This window comes from Saimiri boliviensis, chromosome 5 (genome assembly GCF_048565385.1).
Source record: "Saimiri boliviensis isolate mSaiBol1 chromosome 5, mSaiBol1.pri, whole genome shotgun sequence".
NCBI lineage: Eukaryota > Metazoa > Chordata > Mammalia > Primates > Cebidae > Saimiri > Saimiri boliviensis.
In genome coordinates this window covers 33,695,386-33,723,321 of record NC_133453.1, presented here as the reverse complement: position 1 = coordinate 33,723,321, position 27,936 = coordinate 33,695,386, and the positions used below count along the sequence as shown (strand labels likewise).

The following is a 27,936-nucleotide window of genomic DNA, read 5'->3' as shown; positions in this document are numbered from 1 at the left end:
ATTCTCCAAAGTGATTTTACATAGGAGGAAATTTATTTCTGGATCTGGTGGAGTTGAGAGCTCCTCTAAATTTTATTTTAGAGAAGAAATGAAATATTAAATGGTACAGCATTTCCCCCATTGAAAAAGGTGTTTGAGGACATGATGGAGTTAATAAAGCAGTTGCTTGAGTCTCTTTCTGCTGAGACATCTAACTGACTTATCTCATCTTGATTGTGGGAGCCACAGTCTTGATGATTCATTCTTAAGGACACTTGATCCACTGCCAGAGAGGCCTAGAATTTTCTAACTTACTCTGTAGAAGAATGAAGCCTCTGCTTAAAACCCTTTACCTTTTGGGAATGCTGGTCCCTGGAGGGCTGGGATATGATAGGTGAGTATAAAGTGGGTAGAGGGACTCATTATTATGATTCAGATTGTCTAAATTGAATTTTTTTTTGGAATCAGTGCAGCTGGCTTCTCCTTCCTTGATACCCATATATACCACCATGAGATGAGAATAATAAAGACCACTGAAATTTATCATTGAATAGTAATAATCCTCTAATAATCCTTGAATAAATGAATAAATATATCAAACATTTCCTAACACAATGCATGACATATACCAATAGACATGTCATGTTTTGTGATTGGAAAAAGAAAATTGTAATAAAAATTATATATCCCTCATTTTCATAGTTTCTCAATTGGTGAATCAAATTATCCTAATTATTAAGAAAAATATTAAAATGACCAAATAATTTCACCTAGATATAAGTACTATTATTATTTTCAGATAGCTAGCTAATTATATATGCAGTACTATTTCTGAAATATTTCAGTTAAATTGTATTACAGAAATTTTCCTATGGCATTAACAATTTATTTAAAACATACTTGAAATCACTAATAATACTCTATCATTTAGCCAATTCCTGCTCTTTCATTTTTATAAATAATGCTGTGATGAGCAACCAGCTAATTTTTTTCTTTTCTTTTTTTCTTTTTTCTTTTTTGCAAATCTTTGATTATTTCTCTAAGAAGTGGAATTACTGGGTCAGTGGCTGAGAAAAACGTAAGGATCTTGCTATACCTTGCCCAGTTACCCTCTAGAAAGACTGTATCAGTTTACACTTCCAGCAACAGTGTATGAAAGCACTTTTTAAGTGTTTGGCAAATTGACAAGTAAAAAATACCCACTGTTGACTTCCTTTGTATTTTGTTCATGTACAATAAGAGTAAATATTTTGCCTTGCTTATTACTCATTTTATTATTTTACAAATTGCCCATTAATGTAATTTGCCCATTTTTGTGATCTCTCCCTATTCTTAATGAATTGTAAATTCTCTAAATACATTGAATACATTGTATTGAAACCTCTCTCTCTCTTTCTCTCTCTCTCTCTCTCTCTGTGTGTGTGTGTGTGTGTGTGTGTAGTTTCCATATAAAGTGTGTTTTTCCCTTGTTCATACATAACTCATTATTTTGCTTATTTGGCATGTCTCGTGAAGTCTATGTGGTTTTAATTGGTATTTCCTCTTTTGCTTCATGGTTAAAAGAAATCTTGCAAAGAACTTGCTCTCACATAACATAGAAACCCACTCCAATTTTTGTCCCACAATAATAGTGTGACCTCAGTTTGTTCCTTATCTTTATAGACAGTTCAATTTCAGATATGTGCAGAGTCCAGGATCTCTGTAACATCAAAAACTTAAATTTGACTATTTCTTTCTCATTTTTTCCATTAGTTTACTTGGTTTCTTATAGATAGTGCATTTATTTTCCTTTCTGAAATTCCTCACCCATAAATTGGAAACAAAGACTCTTACATATTCTACAGGGAAAACATGAAAAAAATTAGGCTGCTTAAAAATATCAAGAGCCTTAAAACATAAATCTTCTGGCCTAGTGTCCCTGCCTCTGGATATCTATACTGAGAAAATAAACTAAAGTCTGAAAGAGTTCTATGCAGCTTTATTTATACTACATATATTCTAATATTTGGAAACAATTAATGTCTATATTTGATTATGTAAATGCTGATGTGTTATATAAGACAATGTAATATTATTCATACAATAGAAAAATAAATACAAAACATTTTAATAGTATAGGAAATGTACGTTTTAGGCTAAAAGAAAGAGGCAATATATAAATGTAATGGAGTACTTTGAAAAATAAAATAAAAATATGTACTAAAATGGTAATTGTTATCTCTGGTTGATGATATTTTTTCCCTTCCCTCAGCTATTATTCATTTTGCAAATATTGTACAATGAATGTGATATAAAACTTTTATTTAAAAAATTAGATTCCAAGCCCAGGTTAAATAATGGAAGTGACTAGGCTCAGGCAGTGGGACTCAGGCAGTGGGAATCTACTGGCGGCTTCCATTGGATGGTTCCTCATGACTGCACTTGACCATGCTTGTCTTTACTGGCTGTTTTTATTTTAATTACTAGTTATTGATATAAAATATGTTCACTTTTATGTAACTCTCATCAACTCAAAACATATGTTAGCTGCAATTTTTGATAATCTTTATTCACTACATATGATAATAGTCTAGAGAACCTAAAATTAATAAAGATTACAAGCTTTGTAATATTTCTTTTGAGCATTTAGGAAGGTGGTCTCTGACATACTATTCATTGCATACATCCTAAAAAAGTATGACTTGGTATAATCATGTGGGAATGATAGCAATATCATTCGAATGGCTTGAATATGTTCATCCTCTTTGATCTACTAATTCTTCTTTCTGGAACATAGCTCAAGGAAACAATAGAAAATGAGAACAAAGATTTATACAAAAATCTATTATTTCTCGAATTATTTACAATGGTATAAAAACAGAAAACGACATAGCTTTAATATCCAACATAGAAGAAACTCTTTATATACTTACTGTATATACTTACTGTATATAAATAGAAAGTAACATATACTTACTGTCAAATACTGTGTAACCATTAAGGAGTTTTCATTGGTTTGAGGAAATGTCTTTGGTAGAATATAGAATACAAAGAAACAAATACAAAATTACATATAGATATAATCTGCCCTGTATTTAAGAAAAATTGGACATGCCAAAATATCAGTAGTAGTTAATGCAGGGAGGTGGATTTATTGATAATTCTTTCTTCTCTTTTCTATTTTTTTCCTCTTTTTTTGCCTCTCTGTACTTTCTAAATTTTCCATGTTAGACATATGCTAATTTTCTAAGCAGAAAAATAAAGTTTGAAAATACAGAACTATCATGAAATATTCATGTAACGATTTCTTCACCAAGTATTTAAAATACAAAATTTGACTCAATATTCATTAGGATTTTTTTTTTGCCTCTTTATACATTCCAGTCAAAATACTCTTAGACCATCATCTTTGATCTGCAGACCTTATTAATAATATACCCCAAAGGATCATTTTCTGTATTAAACATTTTATGAATTCCTGTTCAAAAAGAATACACAAAGTACAATAATCTTTTCATTTGATCAGTGAGATAAGACTGGTGATAATTTGGGAGATTAGCCAGTTTTTTCCTCCCCTCTCTGCATATATTATGCATCACCTAAGAAATTGCCTATAAACAGAGAATAGCCTTTTCTAAGTATATGGTTTAAGCATTCATTTGAACAAAGTATTAGAGTTTCTGAGGTTTAAGTAATGTGTTTTAGTTTCATCTACAAGTGATGCGCACTTTTAATATCAGGGGCTTTCACTTAAATCCCAGACCATTCACATTTTTGCATATGAAATGGACGCAGTTGGTCAATGCTTTTAGGAAGTAACAGATACATTTTGCAGACATTAGCCAAAAGTAAAGCAAATGCCTGAGGGTGTTAGGTTATCTTTACTTAATTTATTCCCTTCGGTGCTAGGGCATTGCCAGGGAATCCCAGCCCAATTGAAACAGGAATTCACTAGGGGCAAATCCCGCTTTTTAGTATACTTACTTTCCTAGACCACTGAGTGAAAAACCCAAACATTTGCTAAACTATGTGAAGAAAGGAAGAGCAGCCAGCATCTTTGTTCTCAACTGCCGCTGGGGAAGCATCGTCAATGATCTTATTTCCTGGCAGGATAGGATGGGCCAAACAGCCAGGATGAGGAATAAGAGATAGGGAGTTGGGGGTTGCCGGAAGTTCAAAGAATATCCTCTTCATTTGCATCATTCCCTCTCCTCTTCCCATTCTGAGAAAGTATTTAAAATGATTTTCTAGTGACTTTATAATACTTACTTTTATTCTCTATAGTCCCAAACAGAGGTAGACAATTTGGATAATTTTTTAGTTCCTAAAAGTAAACTACTTAATACTTCATCTTTATTTTCTAGGGTATAATAAAAGAATAGTTAAACCTATGTAACAAAGTCTTCAGAAGAAAAAAAAAAAATTGGGAAAATAGTATTTACCTTAAGAATTATTGTTACAATTAAATGAAAATAGATGATAAACAGACAGACAGACATGATATAGATACCAAGTTTTTAGAACAGTTCCTAGCATACATAATCGCTAGTAAAATACTGGTTGTTATTATTGGCTATGCTTGAATTTGGAATTCTCCCTCTCCTGCCCTTAATATACTTTGTGCACCATTTAATTGGCAGTTAATCAGGCACTAGTTTATCACACCTCCTGTTTTGTTATTTAATGGCTAAGTTATTTTGCGCTCTATGTGTTTATGTCTTCTTGTCTTAAGTAGATTTTAAATTCTGCAAGAAAAAAAATCTGCTTTTCAATTACTACTATTACTACTTTTGCACAGAGTAATAAGAGTATATACACATTGGGTTGTTGAGTGAATTAAATAAGACAGTAATATAAAGTGCTTTGACCATTTCCTAGCATATAGTGCTCAGTAGGGGTTAACTATTGTTATTATAAAATATATATATTTGCTGATTACTTTGTAGAGATATGAGATGTGCTTCTGAAAATGTATGTTAAAAATGAATTTTTATGAATTTTAACTACAATAGAAAATACATGTATTTTCTCTACAAAATGATCATCTCTTGTAAAGCAATCAGCCTCAACATATTACTTGTACGAGTATATATTTTTATATTAAAATTTCTCACTTTTATGCATCCTTGTTTATTAAAATATCAAATGAATGCTAAATATTAGAAATAGATTTGTGAATAACATGAAAAAGAAAATCGTTCCTCAACTATTACAATGTAAATAACATCTTCTTCTAAAATTCATTTTTATTGTTTTAACCAATTATTTAGACAATCCTATCTCATGAAGACATTGAGATTGTCTTTTCATTTGGAGAAGCTAACAGGGCAAACTTCATTCAACAATGTAATAAAAACATTTATAATTTTGAGGATAAAGAGTTTCTGTTAGGTTCAAATTATTATTAATATTACTAACAATTAACAATAATAAATGTAAGTCTAAGTTTAAAGTGGAATTGTGTGGAGAAATTGATTTCCATTGGAGCAGCTTAATGTGGTACATGATGCTAAGTGAACTAGAAAAAAAATTAAATTAGGACTTACACAGATATGACTGGAACTTAAGTTTTAATTAATTCTATCAAAACATTTTGCATTGTGTGGATAATACTAGTTGAATGGCTAAATTATTCTTTGTACAATTTTTATTTTTAATATTATGCAGCTAAATAGGGCTTTTGTTTTGTTTGAATTGTATTTTAACACTTAATAGGAATTGAATCTGTGATAGAAATTGTGCTCATTGTTAAACACAGATTAGCTTATTCAATCCTCAAAAAAATACTTTGGGAAGGTACTATTATTATTCCCATTTTACAAATAAAGAAATAAAAACTTAGAGAAAGAGAAGATACAATACTATTTTGAGCATCTTTTGAATACTCAAGAAAATGTAGAATAGATAAAAGTCACAGAAATATTAGCAAATTAGATTTCTAACACATTTCATTGCAATTCAGAATCACTATACAAAAGTTTGTACACCAGCAGCTCCAAAATTTCATACTCCAATGCCATTAACATAGTAGTCATTCTGTACATATTTGCTGGGCAAATGAATTACCACTTAATATGCTCTCACAATAAAAATATAACCCCATTTCTTGCTTACATACAGCATTTAAACTAGGAAACTAAGACATTCAACAAATATTTGTGTGGCTTAGAGATAGAATATTAGCTATGTGACTTACTAGCTCTGTGACTCTTTGCATATTACTTAATTTCTCTTGGTCTCAGTTTCCTCATTTGTAACATATAGAGAATAACAATTTACAGAGTTGTAGTGAAAATAAAATTATATACTGTGCATGAATGTTTCTCTTAGGTGTGAGCATGATATCTGGTAAAGAGGAGACTCTGAGTAGCTTTAGTAAGCTGTTTGTTAAAAAATAAACCATAAATAGACATTTGGAATAAGCCCATATCTATTAACAAGTTAAATGGATAGTAAATCACCCTCTAAAACAGAGGGCACAAAGCCAAGATAAGTTCACTGGTGAATTCTGCCAAACATTTAAGGAAGAAATTATACCAATTCTCTGCAATCTCTTCTAGAAATAGAGGAAGAGAATACTTCCTACTTTATGAGCTCAGTATTATCTTAACAAAGAATTAAAAGAGAAGAAAGTTACAGACCAGTGTCTCTCATGAACACAGATAGAAAAAGCCTTAATAAAATACTAGCAAATCAAATCCAGCAATGTATAAAAAGAATTAGACACCACAATCAAGTGGAATTTGTCCCAGATATGCAAGGCTGGTTCAACATTAAAAAATCAATTAATACTATCCATCCTATCCACAGGCTAAAGAAGAAACATAACATGATTATATAAATAGATGTAGGAAAAGCATTTGACAAAATCTAACACCCATTTTTTATTAAAAAGGTGGTAGGGAACTTCCTCAACTTAATAAACAGCTTCTCCAAAAAATCTGTGGTTAACATTACACTTAATGATGAGAAACTAGAAGTGTTCCTCCTAAGATTAAGGCAAGGATATTCCCTCTCACCACTCTTTTTCAATATTGTACTGAAAGTTCTAGCTAATGTAATAAGACAAGAAAAGAACATACAGGTATACAGATTGGGAAGAAACAAAACTGTCTTTGAAGATGACATGATTGTCAATGTAGAAATCAGAAAGATTCAACAACAAAAAAAATCTCCTGGTAAAAGCAATTACTGCAAAGTTGCAGGATACAAAGTTTATATTAGAAAGTCAATTGATTTCCTATGTAACTGCAATGGATGAGTAAAATATGAAATTAAAAACAAGTTATTATTTTCATTAGCACTCCTCAAAATAAAATACTTAGGTATAAAGCTAGCAAAATTTGTCCAAGATCTACATGGGGGAAACTAAAATACTCTAATGAAAGAGATCAAAGAAGAACTAAATAAATGGAACATCTATGTTCATAGACAGGAAGACTCAATATTGTTAAGGTGTCAGGTCTTCCCAACTTCATAGCAAGTTATTTAGTGGTTATTGACAAACTGATTCTAAAGTTTTTATGGCAAAGTGAAAGACCCAAAATATTCAACTCAATATTGAAAGAGAAGAACAAAGTCAAAGGACAGACAGTACCCAACCTCAAGACTGAATATAAAGCTACAGTAATCAAGACAGGTGTTATTGGCAACAAAATAAACAAAGCAAAAGGAGAAAACAGGTATTCCATAAATATACCTATGTAAATATAGTCAAAAGATCTTTGATAAAGGAACTAAATAGTCTTTTCAGCAAATAGTGCTGGAACAACTAGACATACAAATGCAAAAATAAGTGAATCTAGACACAGACATTGCACATTCACAAACATTAACTCAAAAAATACCATTGACCTGAATATAAAATGCAAAACTATAAAACTCTAGAAGATAACGTAAGAGAACCCTAAATGACTTTGGGTATGGTGATGACTTTTTAGATACAACACACATGGCACAACCCATGAAAGTAAGAATTGATAAGCTAGACTTCATTAATATTGGAAACTTCTACTCTGTAAAACGCAATGTCAAGAAACAAGAAGACAAGCCACAAACTGACAGAGTATATTGGCAAAGCACACATCTCTTAAAGGATTGTTATCCAAAATATATAAATAATTCTTAAAACTCAACAACAAGGAAAGGAATACCTTGATTTTAAAAATGGCAAAAGACTTGAACAGACACCTCACCAATGAAAATACAAAGATAGCAAGTAAACATAAAACAGTCTACATCATATGTCACTAGGGAATTGCAAATTAAAACAACAATAAGGTAACACTACACACCTAGTAGAATGGCCTAAATCCAAAACACGGACAACACTAAATGCTTACAAGGATGTGGAGCAACAGGAACTCTCATTTGTTGCTGGTGGGAATTCAAAATGGTATAGCCACTTTGGAAGACAATTTGACAATTTCTTATAAAACAAACTCTTACCATGTGATCTAACTATTGCACTCTTTAGTATTTATCCAAATTAACTGAAAACATGTCAACCCAAAAACCTGTACAAGGATGTTTACAGCAGCTTTATTAATAATTGCCATATCTTGGAAGCAACCAAGATGTTCTTCAGTAGATAAGTATGGATAAATAAACTGTGTTATATCCAAACAATGGAATATTATACAGCAGTAATAAACAAATTAGCTTACTAACCCATGACAAAACATGGAGGAAACTTAAATGCATATTATTCCATGAAAGAAGCTAATCTGAAAAGGCTGCACACTTTATGATTCCAACTATGTTACATTCTGAAAAGGCAAAACTATGGAGAAGTAAACAGAGCAGTAGTTGCCAGGGGTTAGGGAAAGGGAGGGATAAATTGGAAGAACATAGAGGATTTCTAAGACATTAAAACAATTTTGGGCCTGGCTCAGTGACTCACATTTATAATCCCAGAACTTTGGGAGGCTGAGGCAGGAGGATTGCTTGAGGCCAAGAGTTTGAGACCAGCCTGAGCAACACAGTGAGACCTTGTCTCTACCAAAATTAACAATAGCTGAGTGTAGTGGCTTGCACCTGTAGTGCCAATAACTTGAGAGACTGATAGGAGGGTATTCTGAGCCCAGAGTCCAAGGCTGCAGTCAGCTATGATCATGCTATTGCAGTCCAGCTTGGGCGACAAAGTGAGACCTTGTTTCAAAAACAAAACAAAACAAGCTATTTAGTATTTTACTATAATGGTAAATATGTGTCATCAAACATTTGTCAGAATCCATTGAATGTACAAAGAATGAGCTCTAATATAAACAATGGACTTTGGGTGATAATGATGTGTCAAAGTAAGTTCATTGATTCTAACCCATGTACCACTGCAGTGTGGGATGTCTACAGTGGAGAAGATTTTGCATGTGTGAGAATAGTGGATATATGGGAACTATCTGTATTTTCTGCTTAATTTTTATGTGAATCTAAAAGTGCTCTAAATAATAAAGTTTATTTTAAAAAAGATAAAACCACTGCATAAAAAGATAAGCCATTGCAAAAAAAATTAGTTCTCGCTAATTAATTATATTAGCGAGATATTATATTAGCAAGATATACTAAAAAATCAGTACAGTACTTAATATTCTAGGGTCTTCAGTCAGACTTCAGTCAGGGTTTAAATCTCTAATAACACTTTCCCTGTGATTCAGTTTCTTCATCTCTGAAATGGAGATAATAAGAGTACCTATCTCAGAGTTTTAGAGAGAAGTAAATGAGATTTAAATTGCTTAGAACAGTGCATGTCTCATAAATTTCACTTCAAAAAATCTTAGTTGTTATTTCATTTACAAACTTAGAAGTATTTTTATCTATAATATTTTATTGAATTATCTTAGCCTTCCTGCAAGGTTGGAATAATTGTCCTCACTCTACAAATGAAGAAACTTCATCTCAGAGTGGCTCAATGGATGTCCAAGGTCTCACAATTAGTAAGTCAGACAGCCAAAGATGCCAACACAGGCCTTTGTCCTCCAAATCCTGTGCACACTGATTCTACTACCTTTTTAATCAACCCTCCAACCCTCAGGATATCCCAGTTTCATCACTGCTTTTCATCTTACTTTCTTCCCTTTGTAGATCCTTAGCACAACACAGAAAAGAGACTGTGGACAAGTCAGTGAGTACACGGAGCCTGGAGACGTATTCCTATAACAAATACCACCCCATGGGAGAGGTGAGGAGGGACCCGTCGGGGGAGATTGGTGGCTGTCACAATCTACTTTAGGATGGGCAAAGAATGGTTCACTATTAATATCCATGCACTGGACAGGCTGAAAATGTGGCGTTAAGATCTGACAGTACATTGAGTTCAAGGGATTCTTGAACATGTCCTTACCCACCACCACCATTGAAGCTGTAAAAGCTGGTGATATGAAATGTTGAAAAACTAATAACAAAAAGAAAATGGACAAGAATATCCCAATGAGCCAGTTTTGCTGCTGTGAACATGAACCAGAATTAACTCTTATTTTTGTTTGTCAAGTTATTAGCAAGTTTAAGCCAGGCAGCATTACTGTTTATATGGGTGTGAGGTGGAGAAGTCTTCTGATTGAATCATATGTAGCTGAAAACGTATTTATTGTAGGATCTATGAGACACAAGCAGCAGTTCTTAAGAGGGAAAAATTATTTCTTTATAAAAATATTTGTATTGCTATTAAGTTTGGTGGTTTCCAAAATTGGATACAGTAAAAAATTAGCTTCTATTTATGTTAAGTATGTGTATGTGTATATGTATGTGACATTATGCAAATCTTTTTTGCCGTATAAATTTCTAAAAATAGACTTGCTGGGTCAAAGAATATGCACGTCTACATTTTTATATAAATGTGTGATTTGACCTTCACATGGTCTTTACCAATTTATTCTCTCAGCATTTGGGAATATATTCATATTTTCCAGAACTTTTTTCAACAAGTACAAGAAAAGATGTACACTTTCTTGTACAGAAATCACCCCCAAATTACTGAAAGTTCTACAATTTTGAAAAGGTCGAGTATGGCCCATGGGCACTTTATGACCTGGTATTAGAGATGCGTTCACACCTGACTTGACCACTTGCTGGCAGTGTGACTTCCACAAAGACACTTAAACTTTTTAATCTTCAGCTTCCTCATCTGTGAAATAGAAATAGTAGTATCTATCTTGTAGCATTGTTGTGAGAGTAAATGAAATAAATAATACTACCATGTACTGCACAAGTAATACATAAAGAATATTTGTTGCTGCTACTGGCTGCTATTTGTAGCTCTCTCAAGACTTAAGGCTTCTGCATTTGACCTAGTCCCATCATAGATACAACTACCCATATAGTAAGCTGTTATGCTTTGCAGTAAATAGACTGAAATGAAAATACCCTCACTTAATTATTATTACTGTTATAATACATTTTATCTATATCTATCCCATGCTAAAATAAATGTCAATTGAGATATAAAAATTTTCAGATAGGATATTTGTTATCCCTCAATTAACTATTATTTACTATAACTCTTGGTTGTTATCAGAGACATCAACTACATAGAAACTGATTGTAAGAGGTGTGAAATGCTGATGATTTTCTGAATATGTCTTGTGTTTGTGAATTTTCTTATTGCATTCACTGTTACAGAACCCCAAGTTATGGACTTCTAGTCCAAGGTATAAGACTCTTTCTAAGCACAACGTAAGACTTGTAATTAAATCAGCAGCTATTCAGGTCTATTCCGTTGAGTCAAAACAACAAACTTAGGACTTGATACAGAGACTTCTGTTGGCATGTTGTGAGAAGGCCATAATCAGGTGTTCCCTAATATTGGAACTAATGGTGTATTAGTCTGTTCTCACACTGCCATAAGGACATACCTGAGACTGGGTAATTTATAAAGGAAAGAGGTTTAAGGGACTCACAGTTCCACATGGCTGGGGAGGTCTCACATCATGGTGGAAGGTGAAGGAGGGGCAAAGGTATGTCTTACATGGCAGCAGGCAAGAGAGTGTGTGCAAGAGAACTGCCCTTTATAAAACCATCAGCTCTCTTGAGACTTATTCACTATCATGAGAACAGCACAGGAAAATTTGCCCACCACCCCATGATTTAATTACCTCCCACCATGTTCCTCCCATGACATGTGGTAATTATGGAAACTACAATTCAAGATGAGTTGTTTTTTTTTGAGGGACACAATCAAACCATATATTCTGCTGCTGACCCTTTCCAAATCTCCTGTCATCACATTTCAAAATCAATCATGCCTTCTCAACAGTCCCCCAAAGTCTTAATTCATTTCAGCATTAACACAAAAGCCCATAGTCCAGAGTCTCATCTGAGACAAGGCAAGTCCCTTTCCCCATGAGCCTGTAAAATCAAAGGCAAATTAGTTATTTCCTAGATACAATGGGGATAGAGGTATTGGGTAAATACACCCATTCCAAATGGAAGAAATTGACCAAAACAAAGGGGCCATAGGCTCCATGCAAGTTTGAAATCCAATAGGGCAGATATTAAATCTTAAAGCTCCAAAATAATCTTCTTTGACCCCATGTCTCACATCTAGGTCATGCTGATGCAAAAGGTGGGCTCCTATAACCTCTGACAGTTCTGCTCCCGTAGATTTGAAAGGTACAGCCCCACTCCTGGCTGCTTTCATTGGCTGGCATTGAGTGTCTACGGAGCTTTTCCAGGTGTATGGTTTAAGCTGTCAGTGGATATACTACTCTTCTCACAATTCTACTAGGCAGTGCCCCAGTGGGACTCTGTGTGTGGGTTCCAACCCCACATTTCCCTCCTGTACTGCCCTAGCAGAGGTTCTCCATGAGGGCTTTGCCCTTGCAGCATACTTCTGCCTGGACATCCAAGCATTTCCATACAACCTCTGAAATCTAGGTGGAAGTTCCCAAACCTCAGTTCTTGACTTCTGTGTACCTGCAGGTTCAACATCATATGGAAGCTGCCAAGGCTTGGGTCTTTCCCCTTCTGAAGCCATGGCCTGAGCTGTACCTCAGCCCCTTTTAGCAATGGCTGGAGCAGCTGGGACATACAGCACCAAGTCCCTATGCTGCACAGGGCAGGGGGTCCCTGAACCCGGCCCATGAAACCAATTTTTCCTCCTACACCTCCAGGCCTGTGATGGGAGGCGCTGCTGTGAAGGTCTCTGGCATATGCCCTGGAGACATTTCCTCCTTTGTCTTGGTGATTAACATTTGGCACCTCATTACTTACACAAATTTCTGCAGCAGGCTGGAATTTCTCCCTAGAAAATGGGTTTTTCTTTTCTATGGCATTGTCAGGCTGCAAATTTTCCAAACTTTTATGTTCTCTCACCTCTTGAACACTTTGGTGCTTAGAAATTTCCTCCTCCAAATGCCCTAAATCATCTCTCTCAAGTTCAAATTTCCACAGATCTCTAGGGCAGGGAAAAATGCCACCAGTTTTGTTGCTAAGGTAAAACAAGAGTCACCTTTGCTTCAGTTCCCAGCAAGTTCCTGATCTATATCTGAGACCACTACAGCCTGGACTTTATTGTTCATATCACTGTCAGTATTTTGGTCAAAGTCATTCAACAAGTCTCTAGGAAGTTCCAAACTTTCCCACATTTTTCTGTCTTCTATTGAGCCCTCCAAACTGTTCCAACCTCTGCCTGTTACCTAGTTTCAAAGTCACATCCACATTTTCAGGTATCGTATAGAAGCACCCTACTCTACTGGTACCAATTTACTGTATTAGTCCATTTTTACAATGCTGTAAAGACATATCCGAGACTGGGTAATTCATTAAGGAAAGAGATTTAATTGATTCACAGTTCAGCAGGGCTGGGGAGGCCTCAGGAAACTTACAATCATGGTGGAAGGAGAAACAAACAAGTCCTTTTTCAAAGGACAGCAGCAAGGAGAAGTACAGAGTGAAGGGGGTTAGAGGAAGCACCTTCTAAATCCATCAGATCTTCTGAGACTTATTCACTCTCATGGGAACAGCACAGGGAAAACCCACCCCCATGATTCAATTACCTCCCACAGGGTCCCTCCCATGATATGTGGCAATTATAGAATTCAAGATGAGATTTGGATAGGGACACAGCCAAACCATATCACATGGACATCAGCAAAAGATATCACTGGGATCTGTAAAGATGAAAGAAAACTTCACAAAATATGGCTAACCTGAAATTTCTGGCATGATTGTGTCCCACCTGAAAACTAAGGCTGTTGGTCAATTGAAGGATGTACTGTTTACAATGTTTCTTAAGTGTTATTGGAAGTTTATTCAAACTGTTAATTCTTAATAACTTATTTGTAAAGTGCAACGGTAGATCCTAAGACTTGGTGACAGAGTAGATTGTTAAAGAAAAGGAAAGGTGGGAGGTTTTGTTTTCTGTTTCTTTTACCACACAGCTGCTGCAATCTAGAGCAAAGATAACACAGTTCAATGTGTCAGTGAAAGAAGCAGTTATCTTAATCAGAGGCATGCAAACAATCTTCCTACTGACAGCAACAGTCCTCCCTGGCTGTTTCAGATCTATCAGTGGATGAGAGAGATCAGTGAGAAGTACAAGGAAGTGGTGACACAGCATTTCCTAGGAGTGACCTATGAGACCCATCCCATGTATTATTTGAAGGTGAGTGAGAAGGCTGACAATTACCTTACCTTACTGGGACAATTATCCAATCTGAGAATATGTGTTAACCATTTAGGGACTCTAATCAGAATTACGGAAAAGAGGCCACAAAGAATGACTTTGCTTTTTCCACCCCAAACTGGATTGTTAAAAGTTCAAAACTCATAGATGCTCTTGCCTTAATCATCTGGGTGAAATCAAGTTCAGGAGTGAAGAGAATTAGGATGGCTGCAAACTGGGAGAACTGGGTGGGACTAACGGGGTAGGGCTGAAAAACAGCAGGGCCCAGAAGTGGACAATGTCCACTCACGGTTCAACCAGAGCTAGTTCGCTTTTCATCTGTATTTTAAGTTGTTATTTTATTTATATTTCTAAATTTTAAAATGTTCTTTAAAAAAAAAAAACAAAAATGGGCCGGGCGCGATGGCTCAAACCTGTAATCCCAGCACTTTGGGAGGCCGAGGTGGGTGGATCACGAGGTCGAGAGATAGAGACCATCCTGGTCAACATGGTGAAACCCCGTCTCTACCAAAAATACAAAAAACTAGCTGGGCGTGGTGGCGCGTGCCTGTAATCCCAGCTACTCAGGAGGCTGAGGCAGGAGAATTGCCTGAACCCAGGAGGTGGAGGTTGTGGTGAGCCGAGATCGCGCCATTGCACTCCAGCCTGGGTAACAAGAGCGAAACTCCGTCTCAAAAAAAAAAAAATGTTTAAAAATCACAGATAACCTTGATTTTTAGTTTCTTCCTTTTACGGTTAAGGGAACAAAGATCTAGAGAAGTGAAGCAACTTGTGAAAGGCCATGCAGCCAGATGTCAGTGTAGCCAAGGGGCTTTAACCAGGTCTCCAGGGTCTCCTACCCCTTTTGCATACAACATGACTAAAGGTATTTGGGACCAAAAAGCCATTTTTCCACAGGGACAGGAAGTACCTCTGGGCTCCTGGTTCTAGACTAGTGATTTTCAATTCTGGCTGCACAGTAAAGTCACCTGGGAGCTTCCAATAATCCTTATGCCTAGACCCTACCTAATTTGGTTAGACATTTTGATCCAATTGTGTCAGGATGGGACAGGACACACTTCAAACACTCTCTAGGTGATGCTAGTGTGTAGCCAGAGCTGACAATCTCTGCACCAAACCTATGGTTTTCAAAGGGCAGTACTTAAATCAGCAGCAGCATCACCTGAGAGCTCGTTAGAAATACACATTCTCAGGTCACTGCAAAGGTCTACTGAATCAGAAACTCGGAGGCTGGAGCCCTACAACCTGTTTTAACATATCTTCCTCCAGGCAATTCTGATACACACTCAAGTTTCAGAACCACAGTGTATTGTTACACTTAATCATAGCCAAAAGGTTGAGTAGCAATACCACAGTGCATTTCTAACAAGTTCCTAGGTGATGCTGATACCGCTGGTCCAGGACCACTCTTGAAGAACCATTATTAAAGTATTATGGCATTAAGAATCAGCATTACTTGGCTCTTATTACTTAGTGTAGGTATGTTAATTTACAAAGCACAGCCCTGGGGCATATTATACAAAATAGAATGTGCACATGGTAAAGAGTAGATAAAGTAGATAAAGATAAACATGCAACTGGCATACATGTACTCATAAAAAGGCTAATTATAAGAGAACATTAAGGTAAGAGGTGGATTAGGAATTGTCCTGACAGTTTGAAAAATTGGTGAGGCCTAAAAGAGAAAATTCCTTGAATATGATAGATCCAGCCATGTATTTATCTCAATTTGTAAGTTTCTCATAGAGAGGAAGAGAGCCTTCATCTGCCCAGCTCCCAATGGTTTTCAACAAATAGCCCTGGTCTAAGCTATTTACAAATCCAAAACAGATGTGACTGTTCCAAGCATGGGAGTGTTAACAGCCTCTTCTCCACCAAAGAGAATCCACAATTAGCAGATTAATTCCCACCCACCCACCACTCTGAAAGAGGGGAATCTCAGTGAGGCTGCACTGATATACAAGAATAGCAAATGGGGAGAAGGAAAGAAGATCAGGCTGGCAGGGAGTCAGGGAGTCTCTGAGGGGAAGGGGAATTTGTGTATTTGAATCCATTCGAAATTTCAAAAATTCTGAGCAGAGATTGGGATTCATTTTTAAACACCTATGATTCTTGAATATTACCTCTTGCACACTTCACCACTCTAAGTGAACTCTAAGTGCAAAGGTTTTATAAGGTTTATACATAGTTAGCCTCTTAGCTTGTGGATTAGAGGTTATGCCTTTATCTACAGTTAGGGAATAATTTAAGGTATAAAGAAGATCATTCTTTGGGTGGGTACCATGGGGAGTCAGTGCGTGGTCCTGAGAACAACCGTCAAGGTAACTGGCAGGAGAACAAGAGTGTCAAAGGAAAGAATCATATTGATGGGTGTCTCATTAGCATCCTTGCCTCCCTCTTGAGACCATAGAGTGGAGTAAAAAAGGAACCTGTGTGGGAGTAAAAAAATCTGATAACTTTGCACACTGGCTTACAATAATAAGCAGTTGTTTGGTATTGGGGTATGGATGTCTTCTCCAGATCAGCCAACCATCTGGTAATCCCAAAAAGATCATTTGGATGGACTGTGGAATTCACGCCAGAGAATGGATTGCCCCTGCTTTTTGCCAATGGTTTGTCAAAGAAGTAAGTGTCTTTAGCTTCCTCATACTGCTAAATCACTCCCATAAAATACCTGTCACTTCTTGGCTACTTATAAACCACACTTCTTTCACATGTTAGTGATGCAACTCTTTACTTTGCTAATCCTTAACCTCAAGTGAAATAAAATTAATGAGAAACTTCATTGAAAACTGAATTAATATTCTGATCTCTTTTGCATCCACAATAATTTTTATTGGAGGGTAAACATATCTAAATATGGAAGACAATATGTCTACAGAGTCAGAGATGAGTTTGAATCCAGCTGTGCCTCTTTCTGATAGTATTTGGCAAATTTTCTAGTTTTTCATCTATAAAAAGAGTATGAAATAAGTACTTCATGGGGCTGTAGTGTGGATTAAGAGATTTAGCATATGGAAAATATCCAGCACAGTGAATTTTTGTGTATTACTTACACTCCTCCCTTGAGAGAATAAGAAACTTTTAAAAGTAATATAGAATACTTTCTTGGCCAGTCTTTTCAGAAACCCAAACACAGAGAAACCCATAGAAAGTAGTTCTCAGATTGTTGTCCCCAGATCAACAGCATCAATACCAACTGCAAACTTACTAGAAATATAAAGTCTTGGGCTCCATTTCGAACATAGTGAATTAGAAATGTCCGAAGACAAGGATAGCAGGAGGTGAATGGGGATAAGGGAGGTTAGAGGTCAGCAATCTGTGTCTTAACAAGTCCGAGGTGATTCTCATGCATGACAAAGCTTGGGAACAACTACCGTGATAAGACAACTAGGAGGGCTTGGCGGTTGGAGGGTGGAGGTGTGATGTGCAGTCACCTCTTATAATTAAGTTGAAATTGGTAGAAAATTAAGAGAGAAAAGATCGCTTCTCAAAATAATTCTAAGTGTTTCTTTCTTAAATTCCCAGATTCTACAAAACTACAAAGACAACTCAAGGATACACAAGTTTCTTAGAAACCTGGACTTCTATGTCCTTCCAGTTCTTAACATAGATGGTTATATCTACACTTGGACAACTGTGAGTACACCATGTTTGGTCTTGGGATGCATTCGTGAACTAAAACTCAATTCAGGTTAATTTTTCCAATGTTAGCCATTCCAGCTCTAAAAATATTTTTCGCCTGTGTAAAGAAAGGAACCCTATTTGGGATAAAAATCAGCTTAACATTTTTAATCAAACCATCTACATTAAGTGTAGGCCTGAGGAAGCCTAAAGCCTTCTTAGAGTTGAAGTCCATTATAGGTTTTTTTCTTTGTTTTTCACTCTCCTCTTCTATCTTCTTAATGTTTGCCTGCCACCTAATTAGGATTATATTGATAAAAATTCACATACCAACTTGCATCCTTGTCAAATCAGTTCTAGAAGCATGAAGGGAATGAATAATGTATAAATACAAACCGACCTACACTTTTTAATGCAATCATTCACACAGGGGGCAAACATCACATAAAGGCTTTTTATGCACCAGACAAGTGTCTCTTTAAAATGTTTCTAAAGATTTATCACTCCTCAAATAAGAGTCCCCTATTTCTACAGAGTATTCATTGCCTCTCCTTACCCATTGCTCCCCTAAGGAACTCAGGGGTCCCTTTCTCTGGAACAGCCTTTCTGGCCCAGTGTATGAATCGAGTCCTCCCTCTGAGCTTCTCTGATGACACTTGTCTTTATTCGCATCTCCACTCATCAGTCTTCAGCTTCCAGAAATGTGCAGAGACCATCTCTGACACACCTGGAACAGCCTTTTTCCATCTGTCAAGCTATTTCCTTTTCATCCTGTGTCACTTGGACATAAAAAATGACTCCAAAACAAACATTCCCTGAGTAAGCAGATCACGTCCACAGGCACTGCTAATCTGCTCATGAAGAAAAGGCCAAACTACTTCCTCCAATTAAATTGTTTACATGTATGCATACTTTGGGTTGTACAGATGTTCCTATTACTGGGGGCTGCTCTCCCATCTGCAAGACTAAAAATTACACACACAAGCTGCCTAATGTTGAATGGACGTTCTTCCAGATCATCCTAGGAAACATTTTTCACTTTCAAGGACCACCTATCATCACTAACACTGTGATTTATGAAATCTTAGAACAGCAACATCCCTATGTTCCTCTGCTACAGGATCGTCTTTGGAGGAAATCCCGTTCACCCCATAACAATGGCACATGTTTTGGGACGGATCTCAATCGAAATTTCAATGCATCTTGGTGTAGTAAGTACACGTTTAGAAGAATTATGAAAAAATAAATAAAGATTAGAAGTAAGAATAGAGGTGACTTACTAAATATATAATTTTGGAAAATAAACACCTAATCTGGTACAGCTTTTCTGGACTTCCTGATGAGTTATATTCCCTCTAACAAGATAATATTATCTACATAGTAAGAGGTATCAACATTCAAGTACAGGACTCTCTTCAAGTGAGACTGGCTATACAAGAACACAGTAGAGCTAGACCAGTGTGAATATGTTTCAAATCCATCCCTTTGTTTTTAAATATATGAATTATCACAAAGAAAAGAAATATCAGAGACTTATCCTTAAAGATGACTTCATAGCAGGGGGCGGGCAGTAAACAAAGCAAACATTTTTCTCTCCTTATGGCATTTTCATCTTTCCAAATCTCAATATGCCCAGTGAATTGGAAGCAAATAAGGAGGAATGGCTGAGAACGTTGCCATTAACCAGATGGGAAGGGTTAAAATTGAGACTTGGCAGCTGTGTGGTCTTGAAAAATTGCTTCATCTCTCTGCTTTAGTTTTCTTTTATGTAAAATGTGGGTCACAGTAACCCTACTTTATCAGTAGGTTGTTGTGGGCATTAAATGGGATGCTACATAGGAAGTGTTGGGCACAGCACCCAGAAGGTAAGAGGTGCTCAACTGATCATTCTTATTATTCTTCATGAGGATTACAGACAACTTATGTCCTTGCCAAATAGCTCTAATGAGACTCAAGCTAGTAAGACATGAAGGAGAGATTTAAATCAAACAGACTATGTCAGAACCTTACCTAGGAACCCAAGAACTGTTTTCCAGACATTTGTTTCAGGGCCCACCACAGCTTTAAGTTAAAGATTACTAAAATGCCATTTGATTTTGCATCCTCTTTCGCCGGCCATGGAAGCATGGAGTTTGTTTCTAAATCCTAATGTTATCCCTTCTGCCATTCTGAGTTCCTTCTAGATTGGTAATCCTTCAGCAACTATCCAAGTTGACTAATTTAGCCAGGACTAACACAGACAACCAAAGGGAAGCACGGATTCTACTCACAGATGCCCTGAGTCTGGATGATTCCTCGCCATTGGTCATTTCCAAACTGAGATCATGAAGCCTTCTTTGCGGTTTCTTTCATATTCTAGGTATTGGCGCATCTAGAAACTGCCAAGATGAAACATTCTGTGGGACAGGGCCATTGTCTGAACCAGAGACTAAAGCTGTCGCCAGCTTTGTAGAGAGCAAGAAGGATGATATTTTGTGCTTCCTGACTATCCACTCTTACGGGCAGTTAATTCTCACACCTTATGGCTACACCAAAAATAAATCAAGTAACCACCCAGAAATGGTGAGTCCACAGCACCAAGGCCTCCAGAAAAATCTCAGCAAGACCTCTGCCTTCCTTTTTTCTGATTTCCAAGATTTTGGCTCCAGCCGCCCTTTTGTTCTCTCTGCTTATCCTTAACATTCTTTTTCCTGCTTTTGCACCTTGCCAGAAGCCTGCTGGGAAGGCTTCAGGTTAAATGCTGCTTTACCTACATTAATTAACTACCTGTTTCATAAAGTGTCAAGTTGGGAGACATCTTAGGTATTCATCTATAATATAAATGAGATGATTATGTTAATAATCTGCAGGAATGCACTTTCATTTCTGTAAATTCTCTTGAAGCTTCATTCAGCAACTACAGCTTTTGAACCATGCTTTCAAGAACTTGCCAGCTGTTAGTGGAATATGGCATATCTAAAATAACACAGTTAAATAATATCTGCTCTCTTCCCTGCTAAACACAATGCTCTATTTTCTTCTAAACTCTTCCTTCAGTATTTGCCTAGGATTATTTGTAAGGGGAAGTGCCAGCGAAATGCAAGCTGGAGCAGGGAAACTGTATTCTGTCTTATCCAGGTCCTTCTCTGAAGCTGTGTTTACCCAAGCACTGTTGGGCAGAATTACTGAGAAGGACTGGGCTCTTTGCTCTTTTGTGAACCAGAGAACAACAGACACAAGTCAGAGAGGGTAAATTTAGAATTGCAAATTGTAATATTTGTTTTCCATTTATTTTTAATTTTTTCCCATTTTTAGTTGTAGCAAAATAAACAAAATCTACTACCTTAACCATTTTTAAAGTATACAGTTCAGTAGTGTTAAGTATATTCACATTGTTATTCAATCAGCAGAACTTCTTCATCTTGCATAAATTGAAACTATGCCCATTAAACAACTTTCCATTTCTTCCTACATGAGTCCCTCACAACCACCACTCTACTTTCTGTCTCTATGAATTTGACTACTCTAGATACCTCATCTAAGTAAATCATGTAGTATTTGTCTTTTTATGACTTGCTTTCATTAAGCATATTATCCTTAAGTTTCCCCATGTTGTAGAATGTGTCTGAATTTTCTTCCTTTCTAAGGCCAAATAATATTCCGTCGTGTGTATATACTACATTTTGTCCATCCCATTGACTTATCTGTCAATGGACACGTGGGTTACTTACACTTTTGGCTATTATGACAATACTGCTATGAACATGGGTGTGCAAATCTCTCTTAAGACTCTGCTTGTACTTGCTGTTCACATGGCAATTCTATTTTTAATTTTTTTGGGATCCACCATACTGTTTTCCACAGAGCCTGCACCACTTGATATTCCCACCAACAGGACATAAGGATTTCTCCACATTCTTGCCAACACTTGTTATTTTCTGTTTATCCTTTTTTAAAAAAAATGCTCCTCTTTATATGCAAATACTAAGAAGGAGTGGGCTAAGCTTGCTCTTTTCTTAATATCACAGAGCCCTGATGACCTCTTGGTTAGGTTACACCTCCTGCACATCTCCCTCTGGAGCATGACCCACAAGATACAAGGCCCGAACACTAAAAGAAAAACCACTATAGATCTCTGTTGGAGGGAGCCCCCAGCAGAGGGTCTCCCAACAGTCAAAAATATACAGTAAGACCCAAGGATCTTTCTTGCAATTATTTTTTCTTGTCTTTGTCCAGGAACACTTGTATTACATGATCATTTTGTAACATGTGGAAATAACTAACATCTGCCTAGATCTTTACAATTTACAAAGAGATTTGCAGCTGTTATCTCATTTGACCCTCATGATAATATATTACATTCACTTGGAGTGTAGAAATGGAAACCTGAGTTAACTTTATCTTCAGAACTCTATAGATAGAAAGTGGTTGGGCCCAGGTAGGAACTCATGCCTTTAAACTCCAGAGGCCACATTCATCATCCCACTACCTCACACTGCCTCTCTGCTCAGAAAGGGTGTGCAACTTCTAGGAACTATTATCAGCTAGATTCCCAGTCAACTATGCACTATTTCCTTCTCATTTGTGAGCCCTGGAAGTTCTATTTCTTCAATAAATCTACAGAAACAGACATCTCAGTCAAGAAGCCCAGAAGGCTCCTTTTCCCCAGTTTCGGGGATATTTGTTGTAGATTCCTACTTTCTGTTTAAAGGGATCTGTGAAAAACACAAATGAACCTCCAAAGACAGGTAATTAGAGATATTTGATGGAAAGAGGTCTTCCACCAACAGAAAAAGGAGGCTAGTATATTCCAGTATTTTTCTTGGGTACTTCATTCTCTAATTAGTTCAGGAAAACAGATACTATGTGACCATTTTGCAAAGTTTGTAATAAAAGGTTAAAGGGTCTTGTGCTGCCGATCAGCTGTCTGCTTAGAGCCCTGTGCTGTGTGGCCAGAGGCTAGAAGGAACAAGACAACAGGAAGGGCCTCAGGCAATGGCACCGCCACTGCTGGACAGTGACTCTAAGAAGGGAATAACTGGCAACTCCGTGTCACTATATACAGAAACCAGTAAATCAAATTGAGAAAGATGGCTTCAGTTCTCTATCTCTTACTGTCCAGTTGCCAAAGGGTTCACATAAGCAGTCATCTCCCAGCCTGTTCAGTAGAAAGACAGTGTGAATATTTTACCACCACGTGTCTGCCTTATTGAAGCTACTTAGCAGTGTTTTCAGGTTCTTGGGGGCAAGCTTTGATAGAGTACACAAAGACACAGAATCAAGCCAACTGCTCTAAGGAGATTTCCATCTCTAGCACTATTTACAAGCAGCAGAGACTAGTAATTAATCTCTATTATTTACAAAACCAAAAGTTTATAGAAATCATGGTAAATATTATACTACATGATAGACAGCTTGGCAATCACTATGTAGAAGAAACATAACTATATATAGCCTCTTTCTAAACTGCTCTGGAAATTAGAATAGCTATAAGAATTCTAATGTTTTACATGCTTACATTCTTTCCATTTGAACTCTCTTTGTATCAACCTCTGTACTCCATCCCAAGCTCTGTTGCCCCCAACCCCACCAGGCCAGGGCTTTATTCAACCATTATGTGTGCCTGCCTGTGAATATATGATTACAGGAAATTCTCTGGGCCCAGAGAAGGAGTTGTTAAGCAGGCCAGAGGTTTTTAGAAATGTATATTATGTACTATTGGCAAAGGAGTTCTTATTATTTTTATTAAGAAGTACCCATAAGCTGCAAAAAAAGGGCAGCAGAGAAACTGGCTCTATTATAGCCTTGTAATATAGTGTCAGAAGAAGAGAGGAGTTCAATCAGGAGCTCTGCCTCCAGAGACAGAAGTTGAATTCAGAAGTCTAGGGGATTTCCATTTTATCTTCTCAGAAAGGCCCAAATCGCTAAGCTGAGGATCACAACTGAATGCCTCTCATATCTATTTCTTACTCCTGTCTGCTTCCCCATAGTAATTGCTCATGGAATTATTGAAATAGAAATCAAAAGTTCTTTTATCAACAAAGAAGGATAAACTGGGAAGACTGTTTCCTACCCCATAGCCAGGATTTGAGGGAAGGGAACGATATCAGATAAAATAAATGATGGCTGGCAATGAGAAAAAAAATTGTTGTGTAGGGTGAGCTGCAGGAAAGAAAAAAAAAGCAAGGAACCATTGATAGCAAGTGTAGTGTGGGTCTGATGCACCTATTCCAAATGAAAGGTAAGGCCCCACATGTCCCAGTTAGCCTGGAGTTCTATTTAAAACACACACACACACACACACACACACACACACACACACACACACGAATTAAAATAATTAAAAGCAATTCAAAGCTCTGCTAGAGACCTTAAAGAACTTCAGAAGGGAGGGTAGTTGGTGAATCCCAACACTTTTTCCAGGCCTCTTCTCTCAACTTCATCACATACAGTTGCAACCCTGAATCCTGCCCACTCCTCACTCTCGTTTCCTTACCAGAATTTCTCTCTCCAGCAGACCGCTCTTGTGCCTCTTCCCAGTGTAAACGATTAAACCAGCTTTTTTAGCCTCTCCTACCAATTATCCCAATTCTGGATAACACAAACCCAGGAACTGAGGCAGACACAGAATCCCTTTTTAGGAAGTGAGGGAGAAGGTGAATGGACAAAGATGGAATGCTCAGTAGTGAGTGGAGAGAAGGCAAGCAGCTTGCAAGTATGTTTGACTGAGTGTTTTTTCTTTGATCTTAGTCATACACAGAAAGCCCCAAGTGCCTTAAGAATGCTGCCCACAACTGTCCAGTATGATCCCCCCCAACCTCTTTACTGCCATTGCCTTATTACAAACAGAAATATTCTTCCTTTTGAATTTCACTGGGCCAGTTCCCTCTCCATACAAGCACTACTCTGCAACATCTCAGGGTTCAGCTGGACAACACAGAGCTGGGAGAAAGAGACAGAATCTAAAACAAGACCTGTCCCTTCTCTAGTCAGTCATCAGGGGAGCTGGTGCATCTGGAGCGCAGTCAGGCAGACCTGAGGGACAAAGCCATGATGGATCACAGTGCAGGCAGGGAGGGAGACTGTCAGGGGAAACAGTGGGATATACCATCCATTGGGTAGAACACACGTCTAGGCTGGGGAATACCTAGAGGGTCTGTCGGCAAACCGAGGTGAGATGCATCAGAAGGTTAATAAGCCCAGCCTGTAGACTTGGGCCTCAGTTAGTGACTCTGATCTCAGGAAAGGGGCTGCAGAAGTGAAGTGGTGGTAGGTGTAGGGATGGGTATGACTTCCAGCTCTGAAATTCTATGAGAGATAAGAGTCAAACACTATAATAAAAAGGAAGGGGGAGGTCAGAGAGAGGTATGAAAAAAGGGCTATAGGGATTCAAAGTGGGGAGAGATAGAATTCAGTTGGAGGGATCAGGTGAGGCCTCTTGAAGAAGTTGGCACTTGAAAAAGTCATTTGGGGCTGGACAGAATTTCAACAGGCAGGCATAAGAGGTAGGGATCCCATGTGGATGAAATACCCTAAGGAAAGATAGAGGCTGAGGAATGTGGGGCAAGGCTGAGGAATGGTGGGAAAATGAGTTTTTGACTATCATCTAGAGTGGATGATAAAATACGGTGTTGGGAAGTTGGATTAGAGTTATATTAGAGAGGATCTCAAAATCTAGGCTGAGAAGTTTGTACTTAGTTCAGTGAGCAACCAGAGGTTATTGAAGACTTTTCCAGGGGATCATGATCATAGCTGTGCACTGCAAAATTTCATCTGGAAGCCAGGTGGGATCACTTGGAAGAAGGATTGGTAAGAGAAAGGGAAATCTGTTAGAAGATGCAACAGACTAGTTCAGAGATAACGAGTGTGACATAGAATGATGGCACTGGAAATGCAACTTGGCAACTGTTTTAGAGAAGGAATATCAGAGATGTCTGCAGAATTCTACGTGTGTGTTTGGGAGAGCATGTAAGCCCAGAAATATGAAAATCAAAGCAGCCTTATTAGTGGGAGAGATGGTGAAATTGGATTTGAGTGTGTTATATCTGAGGTACCAGCAAGCTACCTAGGTGTAGACGTCCAATGGGAAGTTGGAAAGGTGGCCCAAAAACTCTGGAGATGAATCTGGACAAAACAGCAAAAGCTTGGCTTGTTGGATTTATTTTAAACACCAGATATCTGTCTCTGCATTTCCCACCTACAGATTCAAGTTGGACAGAAGGCAGCAAATGCATTGAAAGCAAAGTATGGAACCAATTATAGAGTTGGATCAAGTGCAGATATTTTATGTAAGTACCTTTTTTTGCCTTTTCAATAGTATCTAAGGCACAAAAGAAGTCAGTAGACTTTGGATGGTAAGATAGGCAGGAGAGGAACAGAAGAGTTCCTGGGATCAACAGGGAGTTGTACAAATCAAAATGACCAAGGATAAAAGGGAGTCTGTACAAATCCAGAATTATACTCTCTAGGGATAAGGTATGAACTAAAAGGAAAAGAATTAATGTGCTGGCTCAGACCAGAACTTCCCCTGGCTTCAGTTAAAAAGAGCTGGCAAGCTAGAAGGCACAGGAGTTAACATGAAGGACATTGTCCACTGCCCTTTGGTCAGTCCATTCAGTTCCCAGAGGACCCATAAGGCTAAGAAAGCCCTGGAGAAAAAAATCAAAAGGCAAGAGTTTGGTTGAAAGGAGAGTGCACTGTTTCTCCCGACCCCAACCTCTACCTTCTCCACCCTTCATGAGCCCCCCTCTAAATAATACTTGTACAATATTTTTCTTGTGGGTCATTTTGTTTCTGTTTTTTTCTTTATATGACTCACTTCACTCTTTCCAGGCAATATTAGGTTGCCAAGTCATTGACTCAGCTGAGAAACTTTAGCCAAATCTCCCTATGTGCCAGACACAGTGCCAGGTATGATGGGGGACAGAGATACTGAATAAGATGTGGTTCCCACCCTACAGGGCTTACAAGCAAGGAGAAAGAGAAGACAGCTATTTCTGAGACTCTGATCTAAAGAGTTTCTTTATTTTACTAAGTGAACCTTTAGTTCTTGGAATGGCTATAGAAATCTGTTTTTTCAAAGTACGACTTCTACCTCTGCCTTCATGTTTTCACCTGTAGATTCCTCATCAGGGTCTTCAAGAGACTGGGCCAGAGACATTGGGATTCCCTTCTCATACACGTTTGAGCTGAGGGACACAGGAACATATGGGTTTGTTCTGCCAGAAGATCAGATCCAGCCCACCTGTGATGAGACCATGGAGGCTGTGCTGTCAGTCCTGGATGATGTGTATGCAAAACACTGGCCCTCAGACAGTGGTGGAAGGGTGACACCTGCCATGGTCCTGCTGGGCCTGCTGATGTCCTGCATGTCTCTTCTCTAAGTGCCTTACGCCCAGGCCTGCTCAACCCCAGTGGCATGGGTATGGCTGGAGGACCCATGTGCTATTGTTGTAGAGTAACCAAATAATTTAACTGAAAATACTTCCTATTTCAATAAGGAAAATTCATGCCCACATTTTAATCTTTGTTTTTCTGTTAGTTGAGCTTTACTCCTTATACAAGGAACTAGTTAGATATTAGTTAGCGATTGCTACAATAATGCTACAAACCAAACCTCTCTAAAACCAACTGGTGATCTTGGTTGTGCTTGCGCATACATCTATGGTCAGTTTCAGGGCAGCTGGTAGATCTCAGATGAACCCACGCTGGGGGTTGGCTACTGTAGGCTAGTCTAGAATAGCCTCAGCTGCAATGAG

The 27,936-nt window shown here is 37.6% G+C and overlaps 1 protein-coding gene across 1 annotated transcript; it reads left to right on the top strand.

The window, feature by feature from the left end:
- Positions 1 to 224: 224 nt before the first annotated feature.
- CPO (carboxypeptidase O) lies at positions 225 to 27,599 on the top strand. The gene is made up of 9 exons (XM_003925612.3): positions 225 to 373; positions 10,039 to 10,135; positions 14,453 to 14,554; positions 17,096 to 17,200; positions 18,104 to 18,214; positions 19,320 to 19,410; positions 20,559 to 20,761; positions 26,382 to 26,466; positions 27,299 to 27,599. The coding sequence occupies exons 1-9, from the start codon at positions 306 to 308 to the stop codon at positions 27,559 to 27,561; spliced, it is 1,125 nt and encodes a 374-aa protein (XP_003925661.3). The 5' UTR covers positions 225 to 305; the 3' UTR covers positions 27,562 to 27,599.
- The last annotated feature ends 337 nt before the right edge of the window (positions 27,600 to 27,936 follow it).